The sequence below is a fragment of the Nilaparvata lugens genome, chromosome 14, assembly GCF_014356525.2.
Source record: "Nilaparvata lugens isolate BPH chromosome 14, ASM1435652v1, whole genome shotgun sequence".
NCBI lineage: Eukaryota > Metazoa > Arthropoda > Insecta > Hemiptera > Delphacidae > Nilaparvata > Nilaparvata lugens.
This window is the reverse complement of record NC_052517.1, coordinates 17,175,363-17,202,536: the sequence shown is the minus strand read 5'-3', so window position 1 is coordinate 17,202,536 and position 27,174 is coordinate 17,175,363. Positions and strand designations below refer to the sequence as shown.

The 27,174-nt window shown below is 33.9% G+C and overlaps 4 protein-coding genes across 14 annotated transcripts in view; 3 read left to right on the top strand and 1 right to left on the bottom strand.

The window, feature by feature from the left end:
* The window catches only part of LOC111054622 (gastrula zinc finger protein XlCGF57.1), a 721,792-nt gene that overhangs the window by 354,242 nt on the left and 340,376 nt on the right, over positions 1-27,174 (top strand). The window lies entirely within an intron of this gene.
* Positions 1-27,174, bottom strand: part of LOC111060042 (gastrula zinc finger protein XlCGF57.1-like) — a 410,286-nt gene that overhangs the window by 207,808 nt on the left and 175,304 nt on the right. The window lies entirely within an intron of this gene.
* On the top strand, positions 62-8,009 carry LOC111060135 (gastrula zinc finger protein XlCGF57.1-like). 3 transcript variants are annotated; one of them, XM_039440940.1, is made up of 3 exons: positions 92-216; positions 2,249-2,369; positions 4,701-8,009. In XM_039440940.1, the coding sequence occupies exon 3, from the start codon at positions 4,743-4,745 to the stop codon at positions 6,609-6,611; it is 1,869 nt and encodes a 622-aa protein (XP_039296874.1). In that variant the 5' UTR covers positions 92-216; positions 2,249-2,369; positions 4,701-4,742; the 3' UTR covers positions 6,612-8,009. The 3 variants fall into 3 exon arrangements, with proteins under 3 accessions (XP_039296872.1, XP_039296873.1, XP_039296874.1); XM_039440938.1 differs by lacking the exon at positions 2,249-2,369 and having other exon boundaries at positions 62-216; XM_039440939.1 differs by lacking the exon at positions 2,249-2,369 and having other exon boundaries at positions 86-216; positions 4,710-8,009.
* LOC120348711 (gastrula zinc finger protein XlCGF57.1-like) lies at positions 12,116-16,646 on the top strand. 2 transcript variants are annotated; one of them, XM_039440942.1, is made up of 3 exons: positions 12,116-12,256; positions 14,340-15,222; positions 15,670-16,646. In XM_039440942.1, the coding sequence occupies exons 2-3, from the start codon at positions 14,382-14,384 to the stop codon at positions 16,164-16,166; spliced, it is 1,338 nt and encodes a 445-aa protein (XP_039296876.1). In that variant the 5' UTR covers positions 12,116-12,256; positions 14,340-14,381; the 3' UTR covers positions 16,167-16,646. The 2 variants fall into 2 exon arrangements, with proteins under 2 accessions (XP_039296876.1, XP_039296875.1); XM_039440941.1 differs by having other exon boundaries at positions 14,340-16,646.

The following is a 27,174-nucleotide window of genomic DNA, read 5'->3' as shown; positions in this document are numbered from 1 at the left end:
GATCTGACAGAATGGAACGGGAAAAAACCGTTACTACCGCATGCGCGATACGGTGCTGTCTGAGTCAGACCGAGAGTGGTTTGTATTGATTTTGCTAGCTTGCCTTTGTTCATTTAGAAGTGTTTATTATTATTATATTAATATTCTACAGTATTTCTATTTTAATATCAATCTGAATATAATATTATCATTCTATTCACTGCAATGGAATCAGACGTAAGTAGCCTACTCTATACGGTAATAAGATCTGTAAATAAATCTGATAATAAATCAGTACATATATTTTGTTTTGTTACACACTAAGGAGAATCTGCATCGTTATCAATATAGAAATACTGTTCACTCTGTTAATACCAGAAACAATAGACAGATCTATATTCAATACCAAAGATTGTCTAAATCTTTAAACAGTTTTGAAGCAGTTGGGCAAAAGGTGTATAATAAGTTACCGCTACACCTCCAACAAACACCCCTAAAACTGTTCAAATTAAAGGTGCACGATTGGCTGGCAAAAAATCCTTTTTATAAATTAAGTGAATTTTACGAGAGCAGAATTAGCATACCTTAATTCTTATTGTTAGCACGTATGAACTAGCTGCTTAATTTTGTAATATTGTCTTTGTTATTTGTAATATTTGGTGCCGGTTGCACAACAACCGGTTAAATTTTAACTGTGATTAATTCCACGAAGACCAATCAGAGAAGCCGTCTTTTCAAAAACGCCTTCTCTGATTGGTTCTCGTGAAATTAATCACGGTTAAAATTTAACCGGCTGTTGTGCAACCGGGCCTTGGAAATGTAATCTAAATAGCAATGTAATAGTAACAATGTGTCTCTTAATGTGTGACTGTCTATTTCATGTTCTATTTGTGTGACTTTGGCCCGGTTGCACAACAGCCGGTTAAATTTTAACCGTGATTAATTTCACGAGAACCAATCAGAGAAGGCGTTTTTGAAAAGACGGCTTCTCTGATTGGTCTTCGTGGAATTAATCCCGGTTAAAATTTAACCGGCTGTTGTGCAACCGGCACTTTGTCTTGTGCTTTTTTGGCTGGCTGACAATAAAATTGAATTTATTTATTTATTCAATAGTTATATGAGAATAAAAACAAAAATAGACTAGGCCTAACATAATCTGTAAAATCAATTAATTTCTTATTAAGTTAATTTCTATTGAATAGGTCCAGCTTCTGTTAAAAAGTTTAATTTGAATTTTACTCATCTTTTATGATTGATTTATAGCAAATGGTGTATTAAAAGTAATGTGCTACAGTAGCACAATATTCATCTATGACTGGCAGGTGTCCCATGCTTGGCTGTAGGAAAAATTCTGATTTTCTTTTATGAAATCTCTTCATGTCCAGGAACACCATAAAATAGAATAACTATTCTTTTGTCAAAATTGTATTGATAATCTTTATCAGAGTTGAAAATTCACAGCAAAAAAAGAGTTTGTTCTAGAATCATTAACCCAACAATATGCCACTGAATCACATTGGAGAAAGCTATGTTTGATTGGGCTTCTCAACTTATGGTACATTAAATTTCAACCACTGATTTTTACTTTCCTTGCCCTATTACCATAGGTAAGGAAAGTATTGCTTTCCAAAAAAATTAAGGTACCCTAATTTCAAGTTTTCTATACATTTCAAGGCCCCCTGAGTCCAAAAACATTATTTTTGGGTGTTGGTGTTGGTTTGTGTGTATGTCTGTGAACATGATAACTCCATTCCTAATTATCCAATTGACTTGAAATTTAAAACTTAAGGTCCTTATACCATGAGGATCCTACAATAAGAAATTCAATTCAAGATGGCGGAAAAATGGCAGATAATTACTAGAAAACCATGTATTTCACTTTTTTATCAAAAACGGATTTAACGATTTTCTTCAAATTTATACCATGGATAGCTATTCATAAGCCCTATCAACTGGCAGGAGTCTCATTTCTGGGAAAATATCAGGAGATCTGTAATATTCATGAGAAAAATGGCAGATAATGACTAAAAAACCATGTTTTTCACAGTTTTCTCGAAAACAGCTCTAATGTTTTTCTTCAAATTTATACCATGGATAGCTATTCATAAGCCCTATCAACGGGCATGAGTCTCATTTCCAAGAAAATTGCAGGAGCTCCATAATATTCTTGAGAAAAATGACAGTTGCTATTAAACCATGTTTTTCACGATTTTCTCAAAACGGCTAAAAATTTTTTTTCAAATTCATACCCTGTATGGTTATTTATCAGATCTATCAACTGGCAGTCTTTACCTGCCCATTACTCTACCCAGTCTTTCTCCTGGGGAACTAATGAGGGGTCCACCCCATCCTTGAGAAATGGACTTTGTAACCTCCTTCTTGTGCATGAGGTAGGTAGGTAGAGCAGTCTATAAAAATAGCATATAGTCGAGATATTTCATCTCTAGAACAGCTGTTTTGACGACTTTTAAAAAATCATCGGATTTCACAATTTACACAAAGGAAAAAGTACTCTGAAAACAATTATATACACACATACAGTAGTCTGATTGTAGTTTCAAATAATTATGTTGCCGCCAATCCTCATTATCTTATTCCCCTAAATTATTCTTGTTTGAGAACAGGCACGGCCCTAGGGACTTTGCCGCCCTGAGCAAAATCGGCAAAAGCTGCCCCCCCCCCTCAACACCAGGTATCCCATCAAATAATTGTTTACTTAGAAATTTGCCCGAAGGTTATCAGCTGTTCAAGTTGAAAATGACATTAAAACAAATATAAATATTGAGGAATTAGTGCAGGCAATGAATGCTTAAATAAAGGTATGGAGGGAAAATTGTGGAACAAAATTTTCAACTCCACAGCTCTTTTAAGGATAGTAAGAGGATTAAGATATTGAAAGTCCTCACCCCTCCCCCATGTGCTAAAGGGTTTGAAAGTACCATTTTTTCATTTTTCGCATATATCTCGGAAACTATGCATCTTATGAACATTAGTACCCTATACAAAATTGAAGCTCACAAAATTACCAACAAGTTTTGTTCTCCACATTTTTCCATATCTCTTATATTTTCTGAGATATCCGCTCTTAAAGTTGAGACATTTTTTAAAAAACACTTCTGCCTCCAATTTCTTCATCTTTTCGGCCTTATAATTTTTGAACGATTGATGGAAAAAAAGGCTGATTATGAGCTGATGGAGCATCAAATTGGAGATAATTCAATTATCTTCAATTTGATGTATATTTTCATTATTTTTCGCATTTCCCTACGACTGTTGCAGCAGTTTTAGTGTTGAGAATGAAATTTTCTGTTCAGCAACAATAGATCAGTTGACAATGAAATTTGGAGGGAAATGTTTGGAACTCAATTTTAGACTTTGCAGCTTTGTTGACACTAGTTTGGAGGTGAGCATATCAAAAATCCCAACCCCTAAATCATGTGCTGAAGGGATGAGGGTGGTTTGAAAATTGCATTTCCCACTTATTACTTACATGCTTATATTTTGGAAACAATGAGTTCTATTGACATAATCAACTGTATAAAAATGAAGCTTGATAAATTTCGTACAAGATTTGTTTGGTAGAGGTTTTCGATAAATCTGATACTTTCCGAGATATATATGTTCTAAAGTGATGCATTTTCGAAAACCCAGTTTTTCTTCCATTTTTCGCTCTTTCAAGTCTTATAACTTTTCAAAAGTTGATGAAAAAAGAATGTGCTAATTACGAGATTGTAGAGCATTAAATTATCTTTCATTTCTTGTATAATTCGACTATTTCATGCATTCCCATATGACTGTTGCAGTTTTAGGTTTAAGAGTCAAATCTCAAGATTCTCTTCAAAAATTGTAAGGCCGAAAAGATGAAAAAATTGAAGGCAGAAGTGTATTTTCAAATAATGTCTCACCTTTAAGAGCGGATGTTCATAAGATGCATAGTTTCCGAGATATATGCGAAAAATGAAAAAAATGGTACTTTCAAACCACCCCCACCTCTTTAGCACATGGGGTAGGGGTGAGGAATTTTGATATGTTAATCCTCTTACTATCCTTAAAAGAGCTGTGGAGTTGAATTTGTGTTCCAAACTTTCACTAAAATCTAAAATCTTTCGTTGACTGGACTAGAACAGTAACACAAAATATCTGATTAAACTATTTTTATGTTCGGAACAGATATAGTACACAATAAGAAAACATAATTAAGACAGTAGTTCTAAATCAAGAGACTGTAAGAGAGTATTAGGCCTATTTAACTTGCTAAGTAATTAAAACTACAATTGCTACAACACGAGTTTGTTCAACACACCTGTATAATTAAGTAGAACTCGTCTGACCTTTGCATAGAAAAATTCCTTCTCCAGTTCTTTAAGATCTAGGGACTGAGCTATTTTATGTTCGCTAGACCACTCAGACGTTCCTGGGACATTGTTGATCTTAGGTATATGTCTTCATTAGCTTGAGTTTGGAAAAGCTTCTTATAACATTTTACTATTCAAATTGAATATTATGAATTTATTATTTATTACATTCCAGAAAGCCAATTTTCTAAAACCAGCTGTTTAAAGCCTAGAACTTGGCTGAATCCTGAGCTGGAAAACTGGCCCTTGAAGTTCATTCATAAATTTCGAGATCATTAAATCTGTTATGAGCCATGAATTAGTGGTGAATTATTTGTCCAAATACCCTACCAAATCTGACTAACTCAGCCACTGGCTTGCTTACAGGGAGAAGAGTGTGGAAGCCACAGAGGATCCAGTCCAGTCCAGATGCAGCCAAACTACTTGGATGGTCAAGGTCGAGACAACTCAAGGTCAATGCCTCATTCACAACATCAAGGATCAGACATGGACAATTTTGATTGGCAACAACTCAAGGTAGAAGTTGAAGTGAGAAGTGGAGACATAAAGCAAGAGAGAGACAGCAGTTTGCGGATTGAAAGCATCTATTCTCTTTCATCAGATAGGCCTAGACTGAACTTTGACTCCTCTGTAATTGAACAAATAAAATTTGAAACTGGAGAAATTGAGGAGGAACACACATCCTTTGAAACAGACCATTCAGATGCATTGATGCAAATCGAAGGTTTTTCTTCTGATGTAGTATCTGAACATAATGAAAGTGAGAATGTGTCATCTGTAGTGGGTCGACCATTCTTCGAGGAACAGGGAGGTTCAAGCTTCCATAGGTCTATTGATGCAACTCATGGAAACAGTATGATGGAAGATCCTGAAGAAGATAGCAATGAGGTGGACTTACCAATCAAAAATGCAAGGAAGAATGTGATTCATGCAGAAAGTGATAGTGAATCAACAAAGTGTCAGTTGCGTGGTGAAGAATTCAGCAGCAGAAGAGAAATAAATCTTCATTATAGAAAACACATGGGTGGAAAACATCCTTGCAAATTCTGTGATTACAAAACAACAAAGAAATCAAATCTTGTCACTCATCTAAGAACACACACAGGAGAAAAACTCTTAAGCTGTGATTTATGTGACTACAAAGTAACGCAGAAGTCAAGACTCATCACTCATCTGAGGAAACACAAAGGAGAAAGACCCTTCATCTGTGAATTATGTGATTACAAGGCAACACAGAAATCACATCTCATCATTCATCTGAAGACACACACAGGAGAAAAACCCTTCAGCTGTGATTTATGTGATTACAAAGCAAAACAGAAGTCAAGTCTCATCACTCATCTGAGGAAACACAAAGGAGAAAGACCCTTCATCTGTGAATTATGTGATTACAAGGCAACACAGAAATCACATCTCATCATTCATCTGAAGACACACACAGGAGAAAAACCCTTCAGCTGTGATCTATGTGATTACAAAGCAACACAGAAGTCGATACTCATCACTCATCTGAGGAAACACACAGGAGAAAGACCCTTCAGCTGTGAATTATGTGATTACAAGGCAAAACAGAAAACAGATCTTCTCATCCACCTAAGGGCACACACAGGAGAAAGACCTTTCAGCTGTGATTTATGTGATTACAAAGCAACACAGAAATGTGATCTCATCATGCATCTAAGGACACACACAGGAGAAAGACCTTTCAGCTGTGATTTATGTGATTACAAAGCAAAACAGAAGTCAAGTCTCATCACTCATCTGAGGAAACACAAAGGAGAAAGACCCTTCATCTGTGAATTATGTGATTACAAGGCAACACAGAAATCACATCTCATCATTCATCTGAAGACACACACAGGAGAAAAACCCTTCAGCTGTGATCTATGTGATTACAAAGCATCACGGAAATCAAGTCTCATCATTCATCTGAAGACACACACAGGAGAAAGACCCTTCAGCTGTGATTTATGTGATTACAAAGCAACACAGAAATCAGATGTCATCGCTCATCTAAGGACACACACAGGAGAAAGACCTTTCAGCTGTGATTTATGTGATTACAAAGCAACACAGAAGTCAAGTCTCATCACTCATCTGAGGAAACACAAAGGAGAAAGACCCTTCAGCTGTGAATTATGTGATTACAAGGCAACACAGAAAGCACATCTCATGATGCATCTAAAGACACACACAGAAAGACCCTTCAGCTGTGATTTATGTGATTACAAAGCAGCATTGAAATCAAAGCTTACTAGACATCTGAATACACACTAATGGAGAAAGACCTTTTAGCTGATATCTTTGTGATTACAAATCATCAATGATATCAAATCTCGTCACTCATCTAAGGACACACACAAGAGAAAGACTCTTCAGCTGTGATTATGTAATTACAAAACAACAAAGAAATCATTCCTCATCACCAATCTAAGGACACACACAGGAGTGTTACCGCCAACCAGTTGTGGTAAGTAACCGCTACAAGCGCTGCCTCTAGTTCATACAGAGCTATTTGAACTATCGTTCGCTGAGGAGCCGTTCTTCTTTGAAGGAGTTGCTCTCGCGTCATCGTTCACTCAGTTCACTGTGAAAAGTCAATCCCGCCTCCTGCTAGTCTTGTGTCGTTTTCCCACTCCAAGTTACATTCATGTCGATTCTCTACAAGATTAATCCACTCCAAGTGTTTTATTACTGTGATACCGCTTCAATATCAATCTGAGACTTATTATTGTTGAGTATAATTCATAAAGACAGTATAAAACTAAGCAAGTTCTGCTTCCGCCTAGTGTAGTGAGATTCCCACCTTTGTATGAAAGACTTTGTTTTATACCGCTTTATTGTATTGAACTTGATTTATTGGTTTGAGTAATTCATTTGATCAACTTATTGTTGGTCTGGTCCTCCGATTATTAATAAAAGTGTATTCGTTTCAATTTGTGTTCACTCAGTCCAACCTGGCTAAACCAGTAGAAGCTACTAAGTAATTTGTTATTGCGCCCACCTCGGTGGCCATAACAAGGAGAAAGATCCTGATCATAGTTGAATGGCATTGCCCCTTTCTCTCTTTATCTGTCTGTCATTGTCTACCTTGTGGCTAGCTTTACTCCTACCACAGTTGCACAAAACAATTCTGTGGTATTCATAGAAAACCAGACACTTCCATTTTCCAGTCATGAAATTCTTCTTCTGTCAATATCATTGAAATATGCACTGTCATAACAGTGATGTTCAGGCTACTTCTACTCCTTCCAATTTTACATTTATCTCCTGTCATTGTTCCTTCTAAAGTTTAGTTTTTTTTTCAATTAATACATTATTCTCCAGTTATCAGAGATGATTCATGAATTTTTTCGGTGTTTGGTTTTCAACTCATCTAAATTCTGGTCTTCTAGTTTATATAATCATATATTTAGGATCAAAGATTGAACAAAACTTATGGAGTGATAAACACAACCTCCTTTGTACTGTTTCTATGAAAATTTGAGAAAGGAACTGTTCTGGGTGCTGTTTTGGATAAGATATAAATTTTCAATAATAATACCTCTATTATATAATGCTTCAAATTATACATTTCAATTTATTCTTTCCCGTTCTATTCCTGACATGTTTGTCTTTATTCACATTCATAAGTTTATTCATACATTTGTTTCTGTATTGTGATTTTTATATTGAGGACTACAGTAGTAGGTAACCCGTGCTTCGCAAGGGTCTATTTTAAAACTGCAAAATGAAAACTTGACGTAATAAAAAATTCGAAATTTGAAAATAGGCCATCCTCGGTTAATGAAGAATCTATATGCAAAATTTCAAATTAATCAGTTGAGTATATTTCAGACGTGATGATGCGTCAAACATAATTCCCTATTCTTTACGTGTATAAGCCAGTTCTTTCCTTTATTATAGTATAGAAAACTGAAGAATACATAATACTTGAAAACCTCACAGAATCTTATTGATTTTTCCAATACATCAATCAATTTTAGTTCGATTAGGATCCTCCTCAATTTGAATCAGGTAGCCTTTTGTTTTCCCAATTCCAAACAAAATACCTAAAATACTCGTTTCACTGGGAATTCATTCTGATAGTACATTATAACTGAAAAATAATTATAAATTATTACTTATTTTATTGTGATCTATTCATGTTTTTCTTATGAAATTCAATTATAGGCCTACAGCATGAAGACTATGTCCAATTCATTTGTACTGGTGGCAAAATTTTACATTAAAAATAATTATTTGATAAAATCCAAGTTCAATAGTGATGAAAACAAATTCATTCAAAAAATAATTGATAATAATACGTTTCGAGGGAAAAAATTAAGAACAAAAAAATTGGGAAACATTGGGGATTTGAACCGAGGGGAACTATTGCTCCGTAAGCAAGCGTTTTACCGCTGCGCTACATAGACGTTCTTAAATGGTAGTCTTATAACACCATTATAACCAGCTCATAAAAAACACACTTTTGGGCTATGGAACTTCAGGTAGCCTACGGTAGCATAGATGAATTTGAACATTAATTCTGAAAAATCTAGAAGGAGAATTGAAACTTGGGCTTCCAGGTGCATGAGATTGATATTTTTAGAATCTATGTTCAAAATTTGGAGATCTAAATCATTCCCGTTTTTCCGGTATGCAATCCACAAGTTGACATGTTTTGATGCGAACACACGAACAAACACAACCCTACTCTCTCTTATTATATAGATGTACATTGATACTTAATAGCTGTTAGCCCTCAAACATTAGTTCCACAGACAGCTTCTTATGTGTTATTTCGATTTACCAAGTTACTTGTTTGATGATTGATTGTTATTTTGCTGAACTTTGTATTATGTATTATTATTTTCATTATGAAAGCAAAATAAAATTTGATTTGATTTATAGTGGATCCAAGGTGGACATAGCTTCTGACTTCCCTATAACACTACATTCCAGTTTTAGTTGCGGTTTTACAATATTGTATTTGCTGATAATCTTGTACTTGGTTTTACCAGTGTTGATTTCAAGTCCATATCTTATGTCCTACTGCTCTCCACAATCATCCATAATGTCCTCCAGATCTTGCATAATGTCCCACAGATCTTGTATCAGTAAATACTGAATGTTATTCAGACTGCTCTGATGCAATAAAGGAATATACAAGGACAAATATTTTGATTTGTTTCATTTTCCTTTAATAAAAGGTCCATTGTTTAACAAGAGTTCCAATATTGAAAACTAATCAAAATTGGATGAATCAACTAAATTGATTTCTCCATATTGTCTTGATTCTCAGAATAATTGACCAATGCAAAGCTGAGGTCCAAGTTATGACTAGATCAGCTTTTGTCTGTTTGTTTGTACCGCAGTTATTGTCTGATTTGGATAACATTTGGTATACAAGTACTTTGAAACAAGGTGTGTCGACATATATAATGTTTTTTGAGATTTTGCATTCTAAGTATAATCAAAAAGGAATCTCCTTACACCAATATTACATGAAAACCAGACTATAGAATCATTCATTATAAATCAGCTGTCGAGTGGATTATTAATTGCATGAGATTAATATCTCAATGTAACTAGTAAAAATCAGCTGTTGTGTGGACTATTAGTTGCATGCAATTGAAAACTGAACATAACCTACAATTTTCTTTTCTTTCAACTCGGGCTGACCTGTTGCTAGTATTATGTCTTGAAGAAGATTAGCTTTTGATGTTAGCATTTTTGATACATCAACCCAAACAGTCATCATTTAGTCGTTTTCACACCAATATCTCGCCGATAGGAGAGGACAGAATTTACTCTGATGTGAGAGGTCTACTGCTCACAGAACTACTAGTTATTGTGGAAGTTTTTAGCTTTTTTCTCTCTCTCATTTCTAACTCTGATGCATCAGAAAATATGTAGTATAATTCAATTGTAATATCCAAATAATATAATGAAAGACTTGCAAACTAATGACAGTCATTGTATTAGTATCTTACTTCAAAAGGACAGGAAGGGGCCTTTTGCAGGTGAGAATGATGTTTCCAGTTGAGGTGTTAGCTGAAATTAGAATTTTATTCCAGTACTGCAAAAGACATTCACATCAAAGTAACTTACACTTTTCTGTCATAATAATCCAAAGAAGAATAATTGAGAAATAGAAAACATTACCCGCTTGTGCTGAAGTTACTACATGCATTCTATAAACATAATTCAGTTTACAAATTCTGAATCAGGAACTTTGTGGTAGTTGACAAAACTTCCACCTGGAGCGTTGAAGGTAGTCTTTGGAGCTGGAAAACATACTTGACTGTAAAGAAAACATATGGTTTCATTACAGTAGAGTATGCTGTAATGAGAAGAATCATTTGTTTATTTGTTCTGCAAACAACTGTTTACCGGCTTCATTTCATGCATGGAAAACAGCTGAAATTGAATTACTAAGACAAAATTATATTACTGAACCAATTTACAAGCAACATCACCATCTCCATATATATATATATATATATATATATATATATATATATATATATATATATATATATATATATATATATATATGTGTGTGTGTGTGTGTAGATTTCATTTGTAATTTAGGTAGAAATTCACAATTGGGTGATAAATATGAAAAATTAGTGAGAGAAAGGTGGTGATCATTGGTGATCTTGTATATTGTGTTTTTTGACATAGCTCTCGAGTGAGATTTGCTCCAAACTGTTACCATTGATTGAATGGGGAGCATTGGTGTTATTAATAAGGAATGCTGACTGTTTGAGGCGAATCTCACTAGAATATATAGTAAGATCTAGTCAGATTCTGATCAACATTGGTATTGCTATCCTTGTCTATCATTCAACAAAGCAAATAGTGCTATCTCTTTCTCGCTTTGCTCTGTTGCCAGATCATCTTTCACCAATGTGGAATTGATAATATTAATAAACAAAATATTTCATCTTAATTATGAAAATTCATTATGACATTATTGGAAAATATAATATTTTGCTTAATAAGATAAAATTGATTATTTGAAAAGAGAATAAAAAGTTAATATTACATCAATAAACCTGTAACAGCTACCGTCTATGGAAGGCATTGCAAGAAAGAGGTTCAGCAATGTAGTTCTCCTATCTTTCTTGACTTCCCATTTAACGTGGACCTCACTATAGACAGCTGGGTGGATGGTTCACATTGTGTTCCTATTGGATTGTCTTTATAAGAGGTTGGAACTATCGAAAGAAATATGAGACTTCCAAATTTCGAATTGCGGGAAGTACCATAGGCCCCCAGAATCTTTCAACTTTTTGGAACTACACCAAAATTGTACTGTTCCTTTTTTAGAGTTGTGAAATACCTAGATCATCTTGATTGAATTCCGACAAAATTGGCAGAGGCTGATACTCACCATTATACAATCATAAAATGTGATTGTTCAGTGGTGGAGGGCGAAGCAAGCCTTCCAGCTGAAGTGGGAAGCGTGAGTTTTGCTATTTTTCCTGATTTGATGCTTTGAACTATGTGATGCTGATAGTCTCTCATACTTTGCCGTTCCCAAACCCTTCCACTGCCAACAACACACTAATAATAGGCAGTAGTAAGCTTTAGTTAACTAGAAATTGACTTGTAATTTTAAAACATAAAAAAGACTTATATATCTTGCTATGCTACCTTTTCTGTATGGCTCGGTCCACCCACATGCCTCGCGAAAATAGCCACATGTGTTGCTGTGAACGCACACCCTTGGCCGCATGTCTCACACGATGCAAACGCTCGTGAGTACTCCCTTTCAGAAGCATTTATTTATTTTGCTTGCCTGTGTACAGCCTAAGTGTTTATTACTAACATAATAATTTTATTCTACACTGTAGAACAGTGTATACAGTATTTCTATTTCAATATCATATCTGATTAAATATTATTATTCTCCTACTGCAATAGAATCAGAGGTAAGTAGCCTACTTTATATGGTAATAGTTAGGCCTATATGAAAATAGAAACAGAAATAGACTAGGCCTAACATAACCTGTAAAATCAATTAATTTCTTATTGGTCCAGCTTCTGATATTTGAAAAAAATCAAGTTTACTTAATTATTATGATTGATTTAAAGCTAAAGGTGTATTAAAAGTAATGTGCTACAGTAGCACAATATTTATCTTTGACTGGCAAGTGTCCACTGCTTTGCTGTGGGAAAAATTCTGTTTTTCATTTTAAATGGAATCTCCTTATGTCAAGGAACACCAAAAAATAGAATAACTATTTTTTCGTCAAAATTATGTGAATAATCCTTATCAGAGTTAAAAATTTACAGCAAAAAAAGAGTTTGTTCTAGAACCATTAACCCAACAATATGCCACTGAATCACATTGGAGAAAGCTATGTTTGATTGGGCTTCTCAAGTTATATCAAATTTCAACCACTGATTTTTTTGGAATTATCACATTAAAATTCATTGATTGATTAATAAGGATGAAAACCTAAGACCATCTTTTGTGTATTTAAAAGCTCAATGTGAAATTGCACATTTATTATAGTGAGATTCATGTTATGATGGCAGTGGAGAAAGATAGGAGAAAATAGTTGCTGATCCCTGTGTCCAGCTGATACAGGTTTATTCATGTAATATTTGAGGTTCATTCTCATTTGAAATAATTGATCATAAATCTTATTAAGCAATAATTTATATTTTTCAATAATTTCATAATGCACTTTCATAATTGATATAGAATTTATTTTCAATTAATTAATTATTACATTCCAGAAAGCCAATTTTCTAAAACCAGCTGTTTAAAGTCTAGAACTCATTCATAAATTGAGGAGCTGGGAAGAAAAACGACCCGAGGCCACTCGTGTCGTTTTTCCGCAACACACTTCATTCTATCCGCCATTAAATTCTGAACAGATTGGTACATAAAATGTTGTTGTATCTTGAAAAATGATTGAGTTGTGAAAATTTTTTGTTTGTGTGGCAAACCTGAAATTATTCAGCTGACAAGCTGTGAGCCAGCAGTCAGTGAAATCCTTATTTTGTTTTCTTACAAAAGAAGAAGCTGATTGATTGATTGAGTACTTTATTTATGTAGATTACAGTATATACTGGCTTATACACTTATATACAATAGCTTACAATACAGCAAAATTATAGATGAATTTACATAATATAGACTAAGAAAATAATTATTATTGAACTGTATATGATATGAAAAAAGCAATTTGGAATAACTATACAAGATTATATTGTAATGCATCTACATAGATTGGCGGAGCTTTGGACATAACAATGTCCATTCTTCGGAAAGAATATTAAAAATATCCTCCCAACTAACTCTCTACCAAATGAATGGTATAAGAAGATCATTAATACATCCAAGGGAACCAATTATCCTCTAGATGATGGAAATAATGAAGAAGATGCTCCTGAAGAAGAATCCGATGCTGAAAACATTGGGGTGTATGAATTTCCCAAAAATCAGAACAGTACCATGTAACATTCCAGAGTCTTGATTATGGGAAGAAACGTGTTCAAGAAGAAAATATCATCTTCAATTGTTCACTTCCAAATGACATTTTTTAGATCTTTATTACCTACTTATTAATTATCCAATATCATGAGCAATATATTATCATTATCACTACTCTTGATACGGGTTTTTCATCATTTTATTGAACCTCTGAACATGTAACAACCAGGGTTATGGAAAAACGACCTGAGACAACACACCTTATATCAATTAATATCAGTTAGCCTTGGATTACTAGCTAATTATGGATAATAGCATTGAAAATAGTATAAAAAGGTCAATAAAGTTCAAATACTTGCAAGAATATTGCATTCTGATGAAATAATGAAGATGTGTACTAAATATTTCAAACTCAATTTACACAAAACTTGATTTCTTGACTCAGGTCGTTTTTCCACCCAACTCCTCATATTTTGAGATCATTAAATCTGTTATGAACCATGAAGTAGTTATTATTTTTCCAAATACCCCACCAAATCTGAATAACTCAGCCACTGGCTTGCTTACAGGGAGCAGAGTGTGGAAGCCACAGAGGATCCAGCCTAGTCCAGATGCAGCCAAACTACTTGGATGGTCAAGGTCGAGACAACTCAAGGATGATGCCTCATTCACAACATCAAGGACCAGACATGGACAACTGTAATTGGCCAATCCATGAACCAGATCAACATCAAGTCACCAATGAAGTAAAGTATCACATCCAACTCAATGTTGATAATCGAAGTGTATACTTGGAACATCCAATTGATATAATTCGGTTAAAACCAGAAGAACTAGTTGAAGGAGGAGACCAACAACTCAAGGTAGAAGTTGATGTGAGAAGTGGAGACATAAAGCAAGAGAGTGACACCAGTTTGCGGATTGAAAGCATCTATTCTCTTTCCTCAGATAGGCCTAGACTGAACTTTGACTCCTCTGTAATTGAACAAATAAAATTTGAAACTGGAGAAATTAAGGAGGAACACACATCCTTTGAAACAGACCATTCAGATACATTGATGCAAATCAAAGGTTTTTCTTCTGATGTAGTATCTGAACATAATGAAAGTGAGAATGTGTCATCTGTAGTGGGACGACCATTCTTTGAGGAACAGGGCGGTTCAAGCTTCCATAGGTCTATTGATGCAACTCCTGGAAACACTGTGATGAAAGATTCTGAAGAAGATTGCAATGAGGTGGACTTACTAATCAAAAATGCAAGGAAGAATGTGATTTATGCAGAAAGTGATTGTGAATCAACAAGGTGTCAGTTGAGTGGTGAAGAATTCAGCAGCACAAGAGAAATAAATCTTCATTATAGAAAACACATGGGTGGAAAACATGCTTGCAAATTCTGTGATTACAAAACAACAAAGAAATCAAGTTTCATCACTCATCTAAGAACACACACAGGAGAAAGACCTTTCAGCTGTGATCTATGTGATTACAAAGCAGCACAGAAATCAAGTCTTGTCAGTCATCTAAGGTCACACACAGGAAAAAGACCCTTCAGCTGTGAGTTATGTGACTTCAAAGCAGCATGGAAATCAAGTCTTATCACTCATCTAAGGACACACACAGGAACAAGACCCTTCAGCTGTGATTTATGTGATTACAAAGCAACAAAGAAATCAAGTCTCATTATTCATCTGAGGAAACACAAAGGAGAAAGACCCTTCATCTGTGAATTATGTGATTACAAGGCAACACAGAAATCACATCTCATCATTCATCTGAAGACACACACAGGAGAAAGACCCTTCAGCTGTGATCTATGTGATTACAAAGCAAGACAGAAGTCATGTCTCATCACTCATCTAAGGACACACACAGGGGAAAAAACCCTAAGGACACACACAGGAGAAAAACCCTTCAGCTGTGATCTATGTGATTACAAAGCAGCACAGAAATCAAGTCTTGTCAGTCATCTAAGGTCACACACAGGAAAAAGACCCTTCAGCTGTGAGTTATGTGACTTCAAAGCAGCATGGAAATCAAGTCTTATCACTCATCTAAGGACACACACAGGAACAAGACCCTTCAGCTGTGATTTATGTGATTACAAAGCAGCAAAGAAATCAAGTCTCATTATTCATGTAAGGACACACACAGGGGAAAAAATCTTTAGCTGTGATCTATGTGATTACAAAGCAACACAGAAATCAAATCTCAACACTCATCTAAGGACACACACAGGAAAAAGACCCTTCAGCTGTGATTTATGTGATTACAAAGCAAGACAGAAGTCATGTCTCATCACTCATCTAAGGACACACACAGGGGAAAAAACCCTAAGGACACACACCGGGGAAAAAACCCTAAGGACACACACCGGGGAAAAAACCCTTCAGCTGTGATTCATGTAATTACAAAGCAATACAGAAATTAGATCTAATCATGCATGTTAGGACACCCACAGGAGTTAGATCCTGATCACAGTTGAATAGCATTGCCCTGTTCTCTATTCATTTGCCTCTGGTTGATATTCATGCAAAACCAGACTCTCTCATTTTTCAGTAATGAAATTCTTCTTCTGATGGTCTCTTTCCTTTCTTGCAATATACACTGTAGGAGATTGTAACAGTGATAGTTAGGCCAGGTTAGGTTATTTATTAGGTTAGGTTAGGTATTTAAGGCATTTATGTTTATATTACGCCCCAACTCCTGCAACTTTCTTACTTTCATAATTTTCAGCAGCTCTTATTCTTGTAAGAATTTTTGTATTAAGGCTGTGCAAATGCTAAAAATAAACTTTCTACTCATGATATTTTTCAAAGTTTTTCGATTTGTATATCATCAAGCTATCAAAATGAAAAAGTTTTCTCAGGAAAACATATTTTTCCGATCATTACTTTTTGAGATATGAGCGCCTGAAGTTTGAATTTTTGTGACAGAACATTTCAAATTCGGTAAGATATAAATCTATAACATTTAGAGGATGGATTCTCCATGGTATTGTTGATCTAGTAAGACAAAAGTTTTCTGAAAATATAAATTTTTGAAAAAGTTATTTTTGGTTATTTGTAGTAAATTAAATAACTATCTTAAAAATTGATATTTTCATTCTCATGTTACATAAATTCTTATGTTACTAGATCAACAATACCATGAAGAATCTATCCTCCAAATCTCATGGATTTATCTCTTACCGAATTTGAAATGTTCTGTCCCAAAAATTTAAAACTTCAGGAGATCATATCTCAAAAAGTAATGACTTTTAAGAAAAAACTTTTTCATTTTGATAGCTTAATGATATTCAAATCGAAAAACTTTGAAAAATATCACGATTAGAAAGTTTATTTTTAGCCTTTGCCCAGCCTCAACTCTGTATTACTTATGTGTCGTCATTTTGTCGACGCACCATTTGCAAATATGCCATTCCCATCAACATGGTCGATTGGGAGGGCCCATACTCTCAGTACCTTCCTCATTCCCATGGTGTAGCTCAGCCGTGGAGTAGCACTCCTACAGTTCACTTGTGTCTTTGATATTTTGAGCTTGCATCGTCAATTTGACGACACATAGTGTGTAACTTCTATTCTCAGTTGATTGTAGTTTGTTCTCCATTGAGTTTTATTACTTTATAGTGTTTTTCTTTTTAATTTTTCAAATGGCGAGTCATATAAGACAATATTTAGAAGAGCTCAGTGATGAAGGAAACAACCATGCTTCCAACAGTGATGAAGAGGACAATCAGTATGAAATTGATGATATTGAGGACACAGACGCAGATGATATGGATGATGATAAACCTACCTTCCATCAGCAGAAGACCTAAGAGAGTGTGAGAGAAAATCGTCATCTGATAGTGATTTGGAGTTCAAACCGAGGAAAAAGGAAAGCCGTAGGTCTAATGTTTTGTTACCTCATCCTAATAATCTTGAAACAAAAACAGGCCAAAACAAGAAACGTGCATTTGTTCAAAATAAAACTGAATCTAGAGTACAACAGAACAATCCACCTTCCATCAACATCTAATGCATCACAATCATGTTCTGTAGGCATGAAGATAACCCTCCAGCACAGCCCAATGTGCTTTGTAACCAGCCACAGATTGATGTGACTAATAATAATGATCTCTTGACTGATGCTGTACCTGAACCTGAGACAGAGTCTGAGAACAACTCCAGCCTGATGCAAATATTTTCATCCCTAATGCTAATATTATTAGAGCTTAGAACAAGCATGTATGGCACACTAGACTACAGCCTACCAATTGTCGTACTCCAATGAGAAACCTTGTGCTTTCAAGACGTGGTGTTGTGGGAACCGCCCGTGATAAGATACTACCTCTGTCATGCTTCCTTGAGATATTTGTTGAAGACATGATAAGTACTGTAGTGCAGTGCACAAATGAAGAAATGGATGGACAGAGAACTAATTACAGCAATCCGGAAGTCGATACAGTTCAACCTACAAATGCACAGGAGATGAAAGCTGTACTTGGTATTTTAGTGAACTCTGCATGGTGTCATGACAATCATCTAGCTCTTCAAGAGATGTTTGATGTTGATTGGAGTGGCTCTAGGTACAAATGTATCATGCCTTGTGATCGTTTTGAGTTTATTCTGCTTACACTCCATTTTGATAATAGAGCTACACATTAGGAACGCAAAAGGACGGACCCTTTTGCTCCAATTAGAGAGATATGGGAAGCATTTGTTGAAAACTGCAGGACAAAATATAAACCTTGTAGTTACATAGCAGTGGATGAACAGCTCTTAGCTTTCAGGGGCAAATGCCCATTCAGGATGTATATTCCGAACAAGCCGGCCAAGTATGGTATAAACATTGTTCTTTGTTGTGACACCACTACATACTAGATGGTCGATGGAACATCATATTTAGGAAAAAAAACTCCAACAGAAGGCCAAGCTGCAGCTGATTATTTCGTGAAAAGTGTGACTAGAAGCATTCATGGGTCCAATAGAAGTGTAACCACCGACAATTGGTTTTCAAACATACCACTTGCTGATGAGCTGTTGAACCAGCCTTACAATCTAACAACAGTGGGAACAATCCATCTGAATAGAAAAGGTGTACCTGAGGATCTTGGCAACAAAAAAGAAAGGCCAGTTGGATCTTCCATGTTCCTTTTTGATAAGAAGAAAACATTAGTCTCCTACAAGCCAAAAGCCAATAAGGTTGTAGTTCTCCTTTCTACCATGCACTCTGGGATGAATTTGAACCCAAACACAGGGAAACCAGAAATTATTCATATGTACAACTCTACAAAAGGAGCAGTAGATACGCTTGATAAGATGTGTGGTGATATGTCCTGCAGCAGGAAAACATGTCGTTGGCCTCTCAGCGTGTTTTATGGCATAATGAACATTGCATTTGTAAACTCCCACGTGATTTATTGCAAGAATAACATACATTTGGGTAATAAACCAATGAATAGGAAATCCTTCATGAAGGAATTGTGCCAAAAACTAACTGAACCACACATGAGAATCTGACTTCAAACGCCCAACCTGCAAAGAAACACTAGAATACAGATATGTGAAATTCTTGGAATACCAATGACCCCAGAAATGCCAAGAGGACCAGGGATACGTAAACGTGCTTCTACTGCCCAGCAGCACTACGACGCATGACAACAACTTACTGTGGTCACTGCAACAACCCAATATGTGGTCAACACCGAGCAATCTGCTGCGTGGATAAGGACAAATAAGTTTCAAACAAAATTTTAAAGCATGCACCTAATTTCCATAACAAGGTGAGAACTTCTTATACACTAAGAAATATTGTTTTATAACATTTGTACTTTATATTCCAATGCATATCATTCAATAAAAAAATATTTTAGAATAACTTTTTGCCTAGCTCAAAAAACCTGTTTTGGGAATTTTGGAATCTGTAAGTTCACTATATGTTTGATTAGATAAATAAAAGTATCGGGGTTTCAAGTGAATAAAATTCGTTTTCCTCCACCTACTGTCAAAAGTACTTACTTTACTCCCTGAAACATGATACTAAAGTGTCACTTTTTAGCTCTCGGTACTAAAAAACAGAAAAACTCCCTAGGGAGTAAAAGTGACTCCATTTAAATAACATGGGAAGCATCTCTATTTTATAAATGTACATTTGGAATAGGTCAGAAGGTCTAAGCTCAGATGAGGAAGCATATAGAGTAGTCATTAAACCAACTAAATTCAATATCTCAACCAGACATTTGATCGATATATAAAATTTATGTTTGTATGCTGAAATTATTATTACAAACTTCATATCACTATACTAAAAAAAATGTATATATTTTTTTCTTTTATTCCTTGTTATTCAAAATATCAGCCAACAAATAAATTACTTATTAGCTAATCAAATTTGAAACGGGAACTTCATCATAGCTGTAGTTTTGGCTGTCATTGTTGTTACAACTTTAGCCAACAGATAGTGCTGTCGGAGGAGAACTGTGATTACAAGCCAGCTGTTTCTGTTTACTTTTTAGATTAAATGTTGTAACACATTGTTTGGTCACATACGTTTTTAAAAATTATTTTATTAGCAGTTTTTATAAAAATGTAGGTGGAGGAAAAATGTTGTGTATATCACGAGTGAAAAATGTTTTTTCTCCCTCAGGAAAATTGTTGCCTTCGGCTTCGCCTTAGGCTTCAAACTTTTCCCTCAGGGAGAAAAAACAGTACTTTTCACTCTAGATATACAAATAACTATTTTCAACCACAAAGAGTACTCGAACAAAGTTATAATAGAATAAATGCAAAAAAGCCAATTTGAAGTGTAGTTGAAAAAAAAGATAAGTGGTAGTAAAATTTACGACACTCAAGTGATAACAGTGACACATAAGTAATCTAGGGTTAATCACATGATCCATCCATGAAACAAACCCTCAACATCCTCCTATACAGCAATCACACATCCTTGCAGCTTCTGTCAGTCTCTATAACTCTACCCCATATAAAAGCACAGGAAAAACGTTCTAACTTTAGTATTTAACCCCAGATCTCCACTTCGAGACTCATCCCCCAGATCTTTGAGCCTACTTTTGAAGATTACAGCCACCTTAAAGAACACAATTCTGCTCCTTTCAATTTTATAATCTATCTCCTGTCATTGTTTCCTTCAAAGATGAATTTTTTTACAAATTAATACAGTATTAGGTTATCATAGTGATGATAATAACTAGTAATGATAGTGAAAATTATTTTGGATTTGGTTTTCAACTCATCTTATTACGGAGTTTCCGTAAGTTTTCACTTATTTTTTTCTAAATAATGGTTGAACATAGGAAATTGGAACTGCACAATCATTTATAACAAGACAAAGCAACAAAAAAATTATGACAATTTTTGAAGTCCATAAAACAAAATGACGGCCATTTAATTTTTTTTTCTTTAATAAATCAGAAACCGTTGGTTTTGCAAAAAAAATACAAGAATAACTTTTTTTAGTAAATTTTATTTCCTATTGATTAGTAACTAATTTCACTTTTTGTGTAGTTGCGAAGTTGATATTGTGGTAATTATTCATATTGAATGAAAAAAAAAACTAAGAATTTGTCAAAAACCACAGATTTATTGATACTTAGAAAGACCGGTTTCGGTTATTACACCATTGTCAATCTCTGATAAACTCTGATTGACATAGAGGTTTATCAGAGATTGACAATGGTGTAATAACCGAAACCGGTCTTTCTAAGTATCAATAAATCTGTGGTTTTTGACAATTTCTTAGTCTTTTTTATTCAGTAACTAATTTTTTTTAGATTGGACCAATATTGACTGAGATATGGCAGCTTTAGTGATTGGTGACCCATCTTTAGAGGGTTATGTAACATTATTTTATTGTTTGAAACGACCTAAAATCGCTTACTATTAACATGCAATACAAATAGAGATTTTTTCCGCGACTCTTATCAGCATGCTTTGGTGTGCACTGCAACAAACTTTCAGTGGTCACCTATCTCAAAAGCTGCCATATCTTTGTCAATATTGGTCCAATCTTGAAAAATCTGGTACCAATCGATAGGAAATTAAATTTACTAAGAAAGTTACTTATGTAAATCTTTTGTGAAACCAATGGTTTTTGAGTTATTTAAGAAACAAAATTTTAAATGGCTGCCATTTTGTTTTATGAATTTGAATAATTATCATAATTTTTTTTTAGCTTTATCTTGTTGTTATAAATTATTGTGCAAAGTTTCAGTTTCCTATATTTAACCATTATTTAGAAGGAAAATGATAAGTGAAATATGTGGTGTGGCGCACTCACACAACTTTTCTTGTTGTTATGAAAATTGATCACCTGACGCTAGTGTTTACGCGCATCTCAAGTCTACTTATAAACAAAGATCTGAGCCAGCTGGTGACAGGACAATAACGCCGGAGACATACGAGGTCTGCTATCTCTTCATAGTGAATGATTTAATAGAATCAACAGTTTGTAATTGGATTATCACATTTTCTCGAATGTCGAGCTTATTTCAGGTGAAAATGTTATTGAACATTAATAATTGTACAGATTCTAATGCTCAATCTTTTCCACTCGAATTTTTTTGTTTAAATTGTATCGGAAGCCTGATAATTGGGAATCTAAAATCAAACTTTGCATAGATGGGGCAGAGCTCCTGAAATTTTTACAGATATAGGACTTGTGACAGTTGATATAGCTTATCGAAGACTATTCTAGGTATAAATTTAATCAAAATCGTTGGATCCGTTTTCGAGAAAACCGCGAAAAACCCTGTTTTTGACAACATTTTCTCCATTTTAGCAGCCATCTTGAATTGCATTCGATCGAAATTGTTCGTGTCGGATCCTTATATTGTGAGGACCTTAAGTTCCGAATTTCAAGTCATTCCGTTAATTGGGAGATGAGATATCGTGTACACAGACGCACATACACACACACATACAGACCGATACCCAAAAACCACTTTTTTGGACTCAGGGGACCTTGAAACGTATAGAAATTTAGAAATTGGGGTACCTTAATTTTTTTCGGAAACCAATACTACTTCTCCTTACCAATGGTAATAGGGCAAGGAAAGTAAAAAAGCAAAATGGCCGCTGTGTGAGTAACTGGAGACTTCCGGACAATTTGAATATGATATTTAGATATGTTTCTTATCCAGGAACAATGCCCTAGTGTAAAGGTAGGGAGTTGGTAAACAGCCTGTATATTTAGGACTAAAGATTGAACAACACTTATGAAGTGTTAAACATAACCTTTTTTTGTAGTAGGCCTATTTCTATCGAAATTTGGGAAAGGAACCGTCTTGCATAAGATTTTTTTCAATAATAATACTTCTATTATATAATGCTTCAAATTATACATTTTAATTTATTCTTTCTAATTCTATTTGTGTCATGTTTGTCTTTAATCCCGTTCATAAGTATATTTATTTATTTGTTCCTGTACCTATTGGGATTTTTATATTGAGTATATAACAACAATGAGAGATAGAAGGGAAAAAATAGGAACCAGAAAAAAGACAAGATGAAGAAGATAACGGAAATAGAAGGAGAATAAATTGGTTAAAGAAGCAGTAGTAGAGGAAGAAGGAGGAGATGAGGAAGAAGAAATAAGTGGAAGAAGAAGAAGAGGAAGTAGTAGTAGAGGAAGAAGACGTAGAGGAGGAGAGAAGAAGATATACAGAGTGATTCTTAATTATGGTAAAATAATTTAATACGTGATAGTAGAGGTAAAAGTAAGAAAAAAGTTCTTATAAACACATATCCATAAACGCTTCATTAGCGAGCTATACAGGGTGAAAGATTTCGCCCGGAATTCAGTTCCTCTGATGAAATACACCGATGCTGAATTATTTGGGGACTAGTTCTTGGAAAACTGGGTTAATATGGGTTACTGCTGGGTTAATATGGAAAAATATCTGAAAAATTGAATAAAACTAGTCTGGAAGCTGTAGTGTGAGTAGTTTTTGAGAAAAAAGTTTAAATACGTAGAAATAAGTGAAAAACAGTAGAAATAAGTAGAAAAACACAGACTTCTACGTTTGATGCCTAATAACTTTCTTTAATGACCAGTAAACAAATAATTTTTCGCAATAAAAATTGTAGAGAATTTAATTCTGAAAAGAATCATGTAAGCTGTGTAAACTAAATTTGAATAAAATGTATTATTATGTAGTACATTACACCACAAAAATTTACTGTTTTATGAGGAGAGAACTAATAACTCATAGGTTGTAGCTGATTGCAAATAAAATATTCGGTTTTTTATGAAAAGTTTGATTCTTATATGAATTCCGGGCGAAATCTTTCACCCTGTATAGCTCGCTAATGAAGCGTTTATGGATATGTGTTTATAAGAACTTTTTTCTTATTTTTACCTCTACTATCACGTATTAAATTATTTTACCATAATTAAGAATCACCCTGTATAGACCAAGGTATAGGTTTCACAAAAACAATATTTTATAAGCAATGAATTTATCTATTTGTATTTTTTCATACATAATTATAACACACTTTGCCAACAAGAGCCATACAAATCGTAACATTTCAGTTCTTTTTCTCAGACAATATTAAAAATAAACAATAGAATATACTCTTAAACCCAACTAAAGCAATATAATCAACATAATATTCAACTAAACTATAAAAATGATCATAATTCATTCTACAATAATTTACAATATTTCTATATCGTGGGTCACTTCAAACTGACAGCACTGTTTTAGTGAAAAGCAATTATGTTGTTTTAATAAGTAATATGACAGTTTGAAGTTGTAACCACTAAAATAAATACAATAGTCTTTTCAAGTAAGAAATACAGTGACACAATATGACTGTGATAAAACTTACAAAATTCTAATCAAATTGTAAAGAAAATTTGCACCTGGATCAATGGAAACATTGCAAACAATTTAATTTCCAACATATAAAAAAAAATATTCCAGAAAATTATATTGTTTAAATTAAAAAAAAAAATTAATTTCTTCTGCTAATCTTGAAGGATTATAAAATTCAAGCTACTTAGCTACTACTTAAATATTGCAATTAACTTAAAATATTGCAAATAAGATGTATAGAAATCAACTTGATAGAACTCCAGTTGATGTTGTTTGAGAATCAATAAACGTTCGAATACTTGAAATAAATAAAGCTGAAATTAAATATCTGTAGTGAAAGATACAAGTTCCACTTATCTCAATATTGAATTAAAATATATGAGAATATAATATTTTTTCAGAATAATTATCAACAAATTTATAAGCATAAATGATTTTAAAAACCCTGACCTATAGTGAAAACCTCTTCAAAATGTCAGAACTGGTTGAATATGATGCATTAATGTTATTCATAAATAATGCTGTCTGAAGTAATAATGATATTCGTATGGCTTTCTCATTGGTGGGGAGTCCCTGACGGAAGTTCCACCTCGCCTGAATATATATCATTTAAGCCGTCAATAGGCTTTACAGCTATCATACTTCAGCTGGGACCGACAACTTAACGTACCCATCCGATAACGCTGGAGTGTCTGAAGTGAATCTCTATTATAACCAACACAAAATAATAGTAATTATAATTTTTTTACTATGATAAAACCCTAATATTATAGAATTTACTTGAAACTGGCAGCTATCCTTAGTTGAATAACATTAAAGCTTCTATTCAAATAACGCTGACACTTTGAAAAATGTATCCCACCATAGATAGAATCACATGAGAGTAATTAAGGCGGTATACGGAAAAAGGGCACATAGAACTATATGCCCTTTTTCCGGAGATTGCTTTTTTAGATCGGCCATCTTGTTCTGCATATAACCTGAAAATTTCAAACAAAAATATTGAAAATTGATGTTGGTACAACTGTTTATAAACAGCTGTGTCAAAGACAAAGAGGGATTTGGTGGTCAGAGACTTTACTTCATATGTTTCTGTCCAAACCTTCATCCAAGTCAAATAAGTTCACTATCATGAACTATTTTATTGTAAAGATAAAACAAAATGGTTATTTGCTGTGCTCTGAAAACTTTAATACTGTGAATTTCAAACCATTCAAATTCTTGAATGGTCCTGTTCCTGACATTCAACCACAAGTGATGCCCTACCCCTATTTTAATAGAATGATCGAAAACTTTTTTATATGTATATAACTTTTCAATTAAAGAGAAATATACCATTTAGCATTGAATAACATGTTGTGTTTTCTAGTTTATCAAACCCAAAACTGTACAGAATAAATTTTTCTTTGGAAAAAGGGCACATACAACCAATTTTTCAAATATATTTATTGGAATAGATTAGAAATGTAATCATGTATCATTCTTAATCAACATGAGATCAATATATTGAATTTCGATTAGGTACTAACAGAATGTTTAATTCAATTATAAAATACATTGATCTATCCAAACTAGAAACATAAATGCGATTTTCTCAAAACACAATTTTGCTCTATGTGCCCTTTTTCCATATAACGCCTCAATTAGTATTAAGTATTTACTTATCTGTGAAATTTTCAGTTCAATATTATCATCAAAATTTTTATAGTTTTTGCTTTTTAAATGTGATTTTGTGTTTGAAAATAGTTTTCTTGATTTTAAAATTTATAAAAAAGGAACTCAGGAAGTGGAAGTGCAAATTTTTAGTGAGAGAAATGAAGAACCCAAGACATAACCTATAAACTTGAGTGTTGATAGGAAATGACATTGGGTAATAGGGCAAGGCAGAACATCCGAAAGGATCTCTCTGCCGATAAAAGCCATAAGAATAAATAAAAATAAACTTATCCACCAATAAAATTCATTCAAGTTTTAAAAAGTATAATATTCAACTAATTAAATAAAACTAATTTGGATAAAAAATGGACAATCATCCTTGTTCTATGGTGAGATTTGCCTTGAACTGCCACTATTCTTCCAATGCATTCACGTTCAATTGAAAAGAAGAACATCAAATTTGTAAGTAATTATTGAGAAAATACAACGTAGTTTTGGTAGTATTGTTTGAATAAGAATAATCTATGCTAATTATGACGAATATTGACAGTTTTCATTGACTCTCACAATAGCAAGTCTTCATAGCTTTTTCGTTTTGGACGTTAACATTTACAAAGTATATTGAATTGGGAACAAATGAAATTGGGAATTTTTCAATAAGGAATGAAAGAGCGAGGTATAGGAGCAAAGAAGAAAAATTGAACAAGTAACAGGATCAGAAAACTGAATGGAGAACACCAAATGGAATTTGGAACAAAAATGTGAAACGAATTCAGAAATTGAAGCAATATTGAACCAAGTGGGTTTAGAAACTAAACGAGATTTGAAACAAAAATATGTGAAACTAATTCAGAAATTGAAGCAATATTGAACCAAGTGGGTTTAGAAACTAAATGAGATTTGAAAGAAAAATATGTGAAACTAATTCA

Bases quoted from the DNA above. Each gene is read 5' to 3' on its own strand.
- LOC120348711 (XM_039440941.1), top strand. From the start codon at position 14,382: ATGCAGCCAAACTACTTGGATGGTCAAGGTCGAGACAACTCAAGGATG.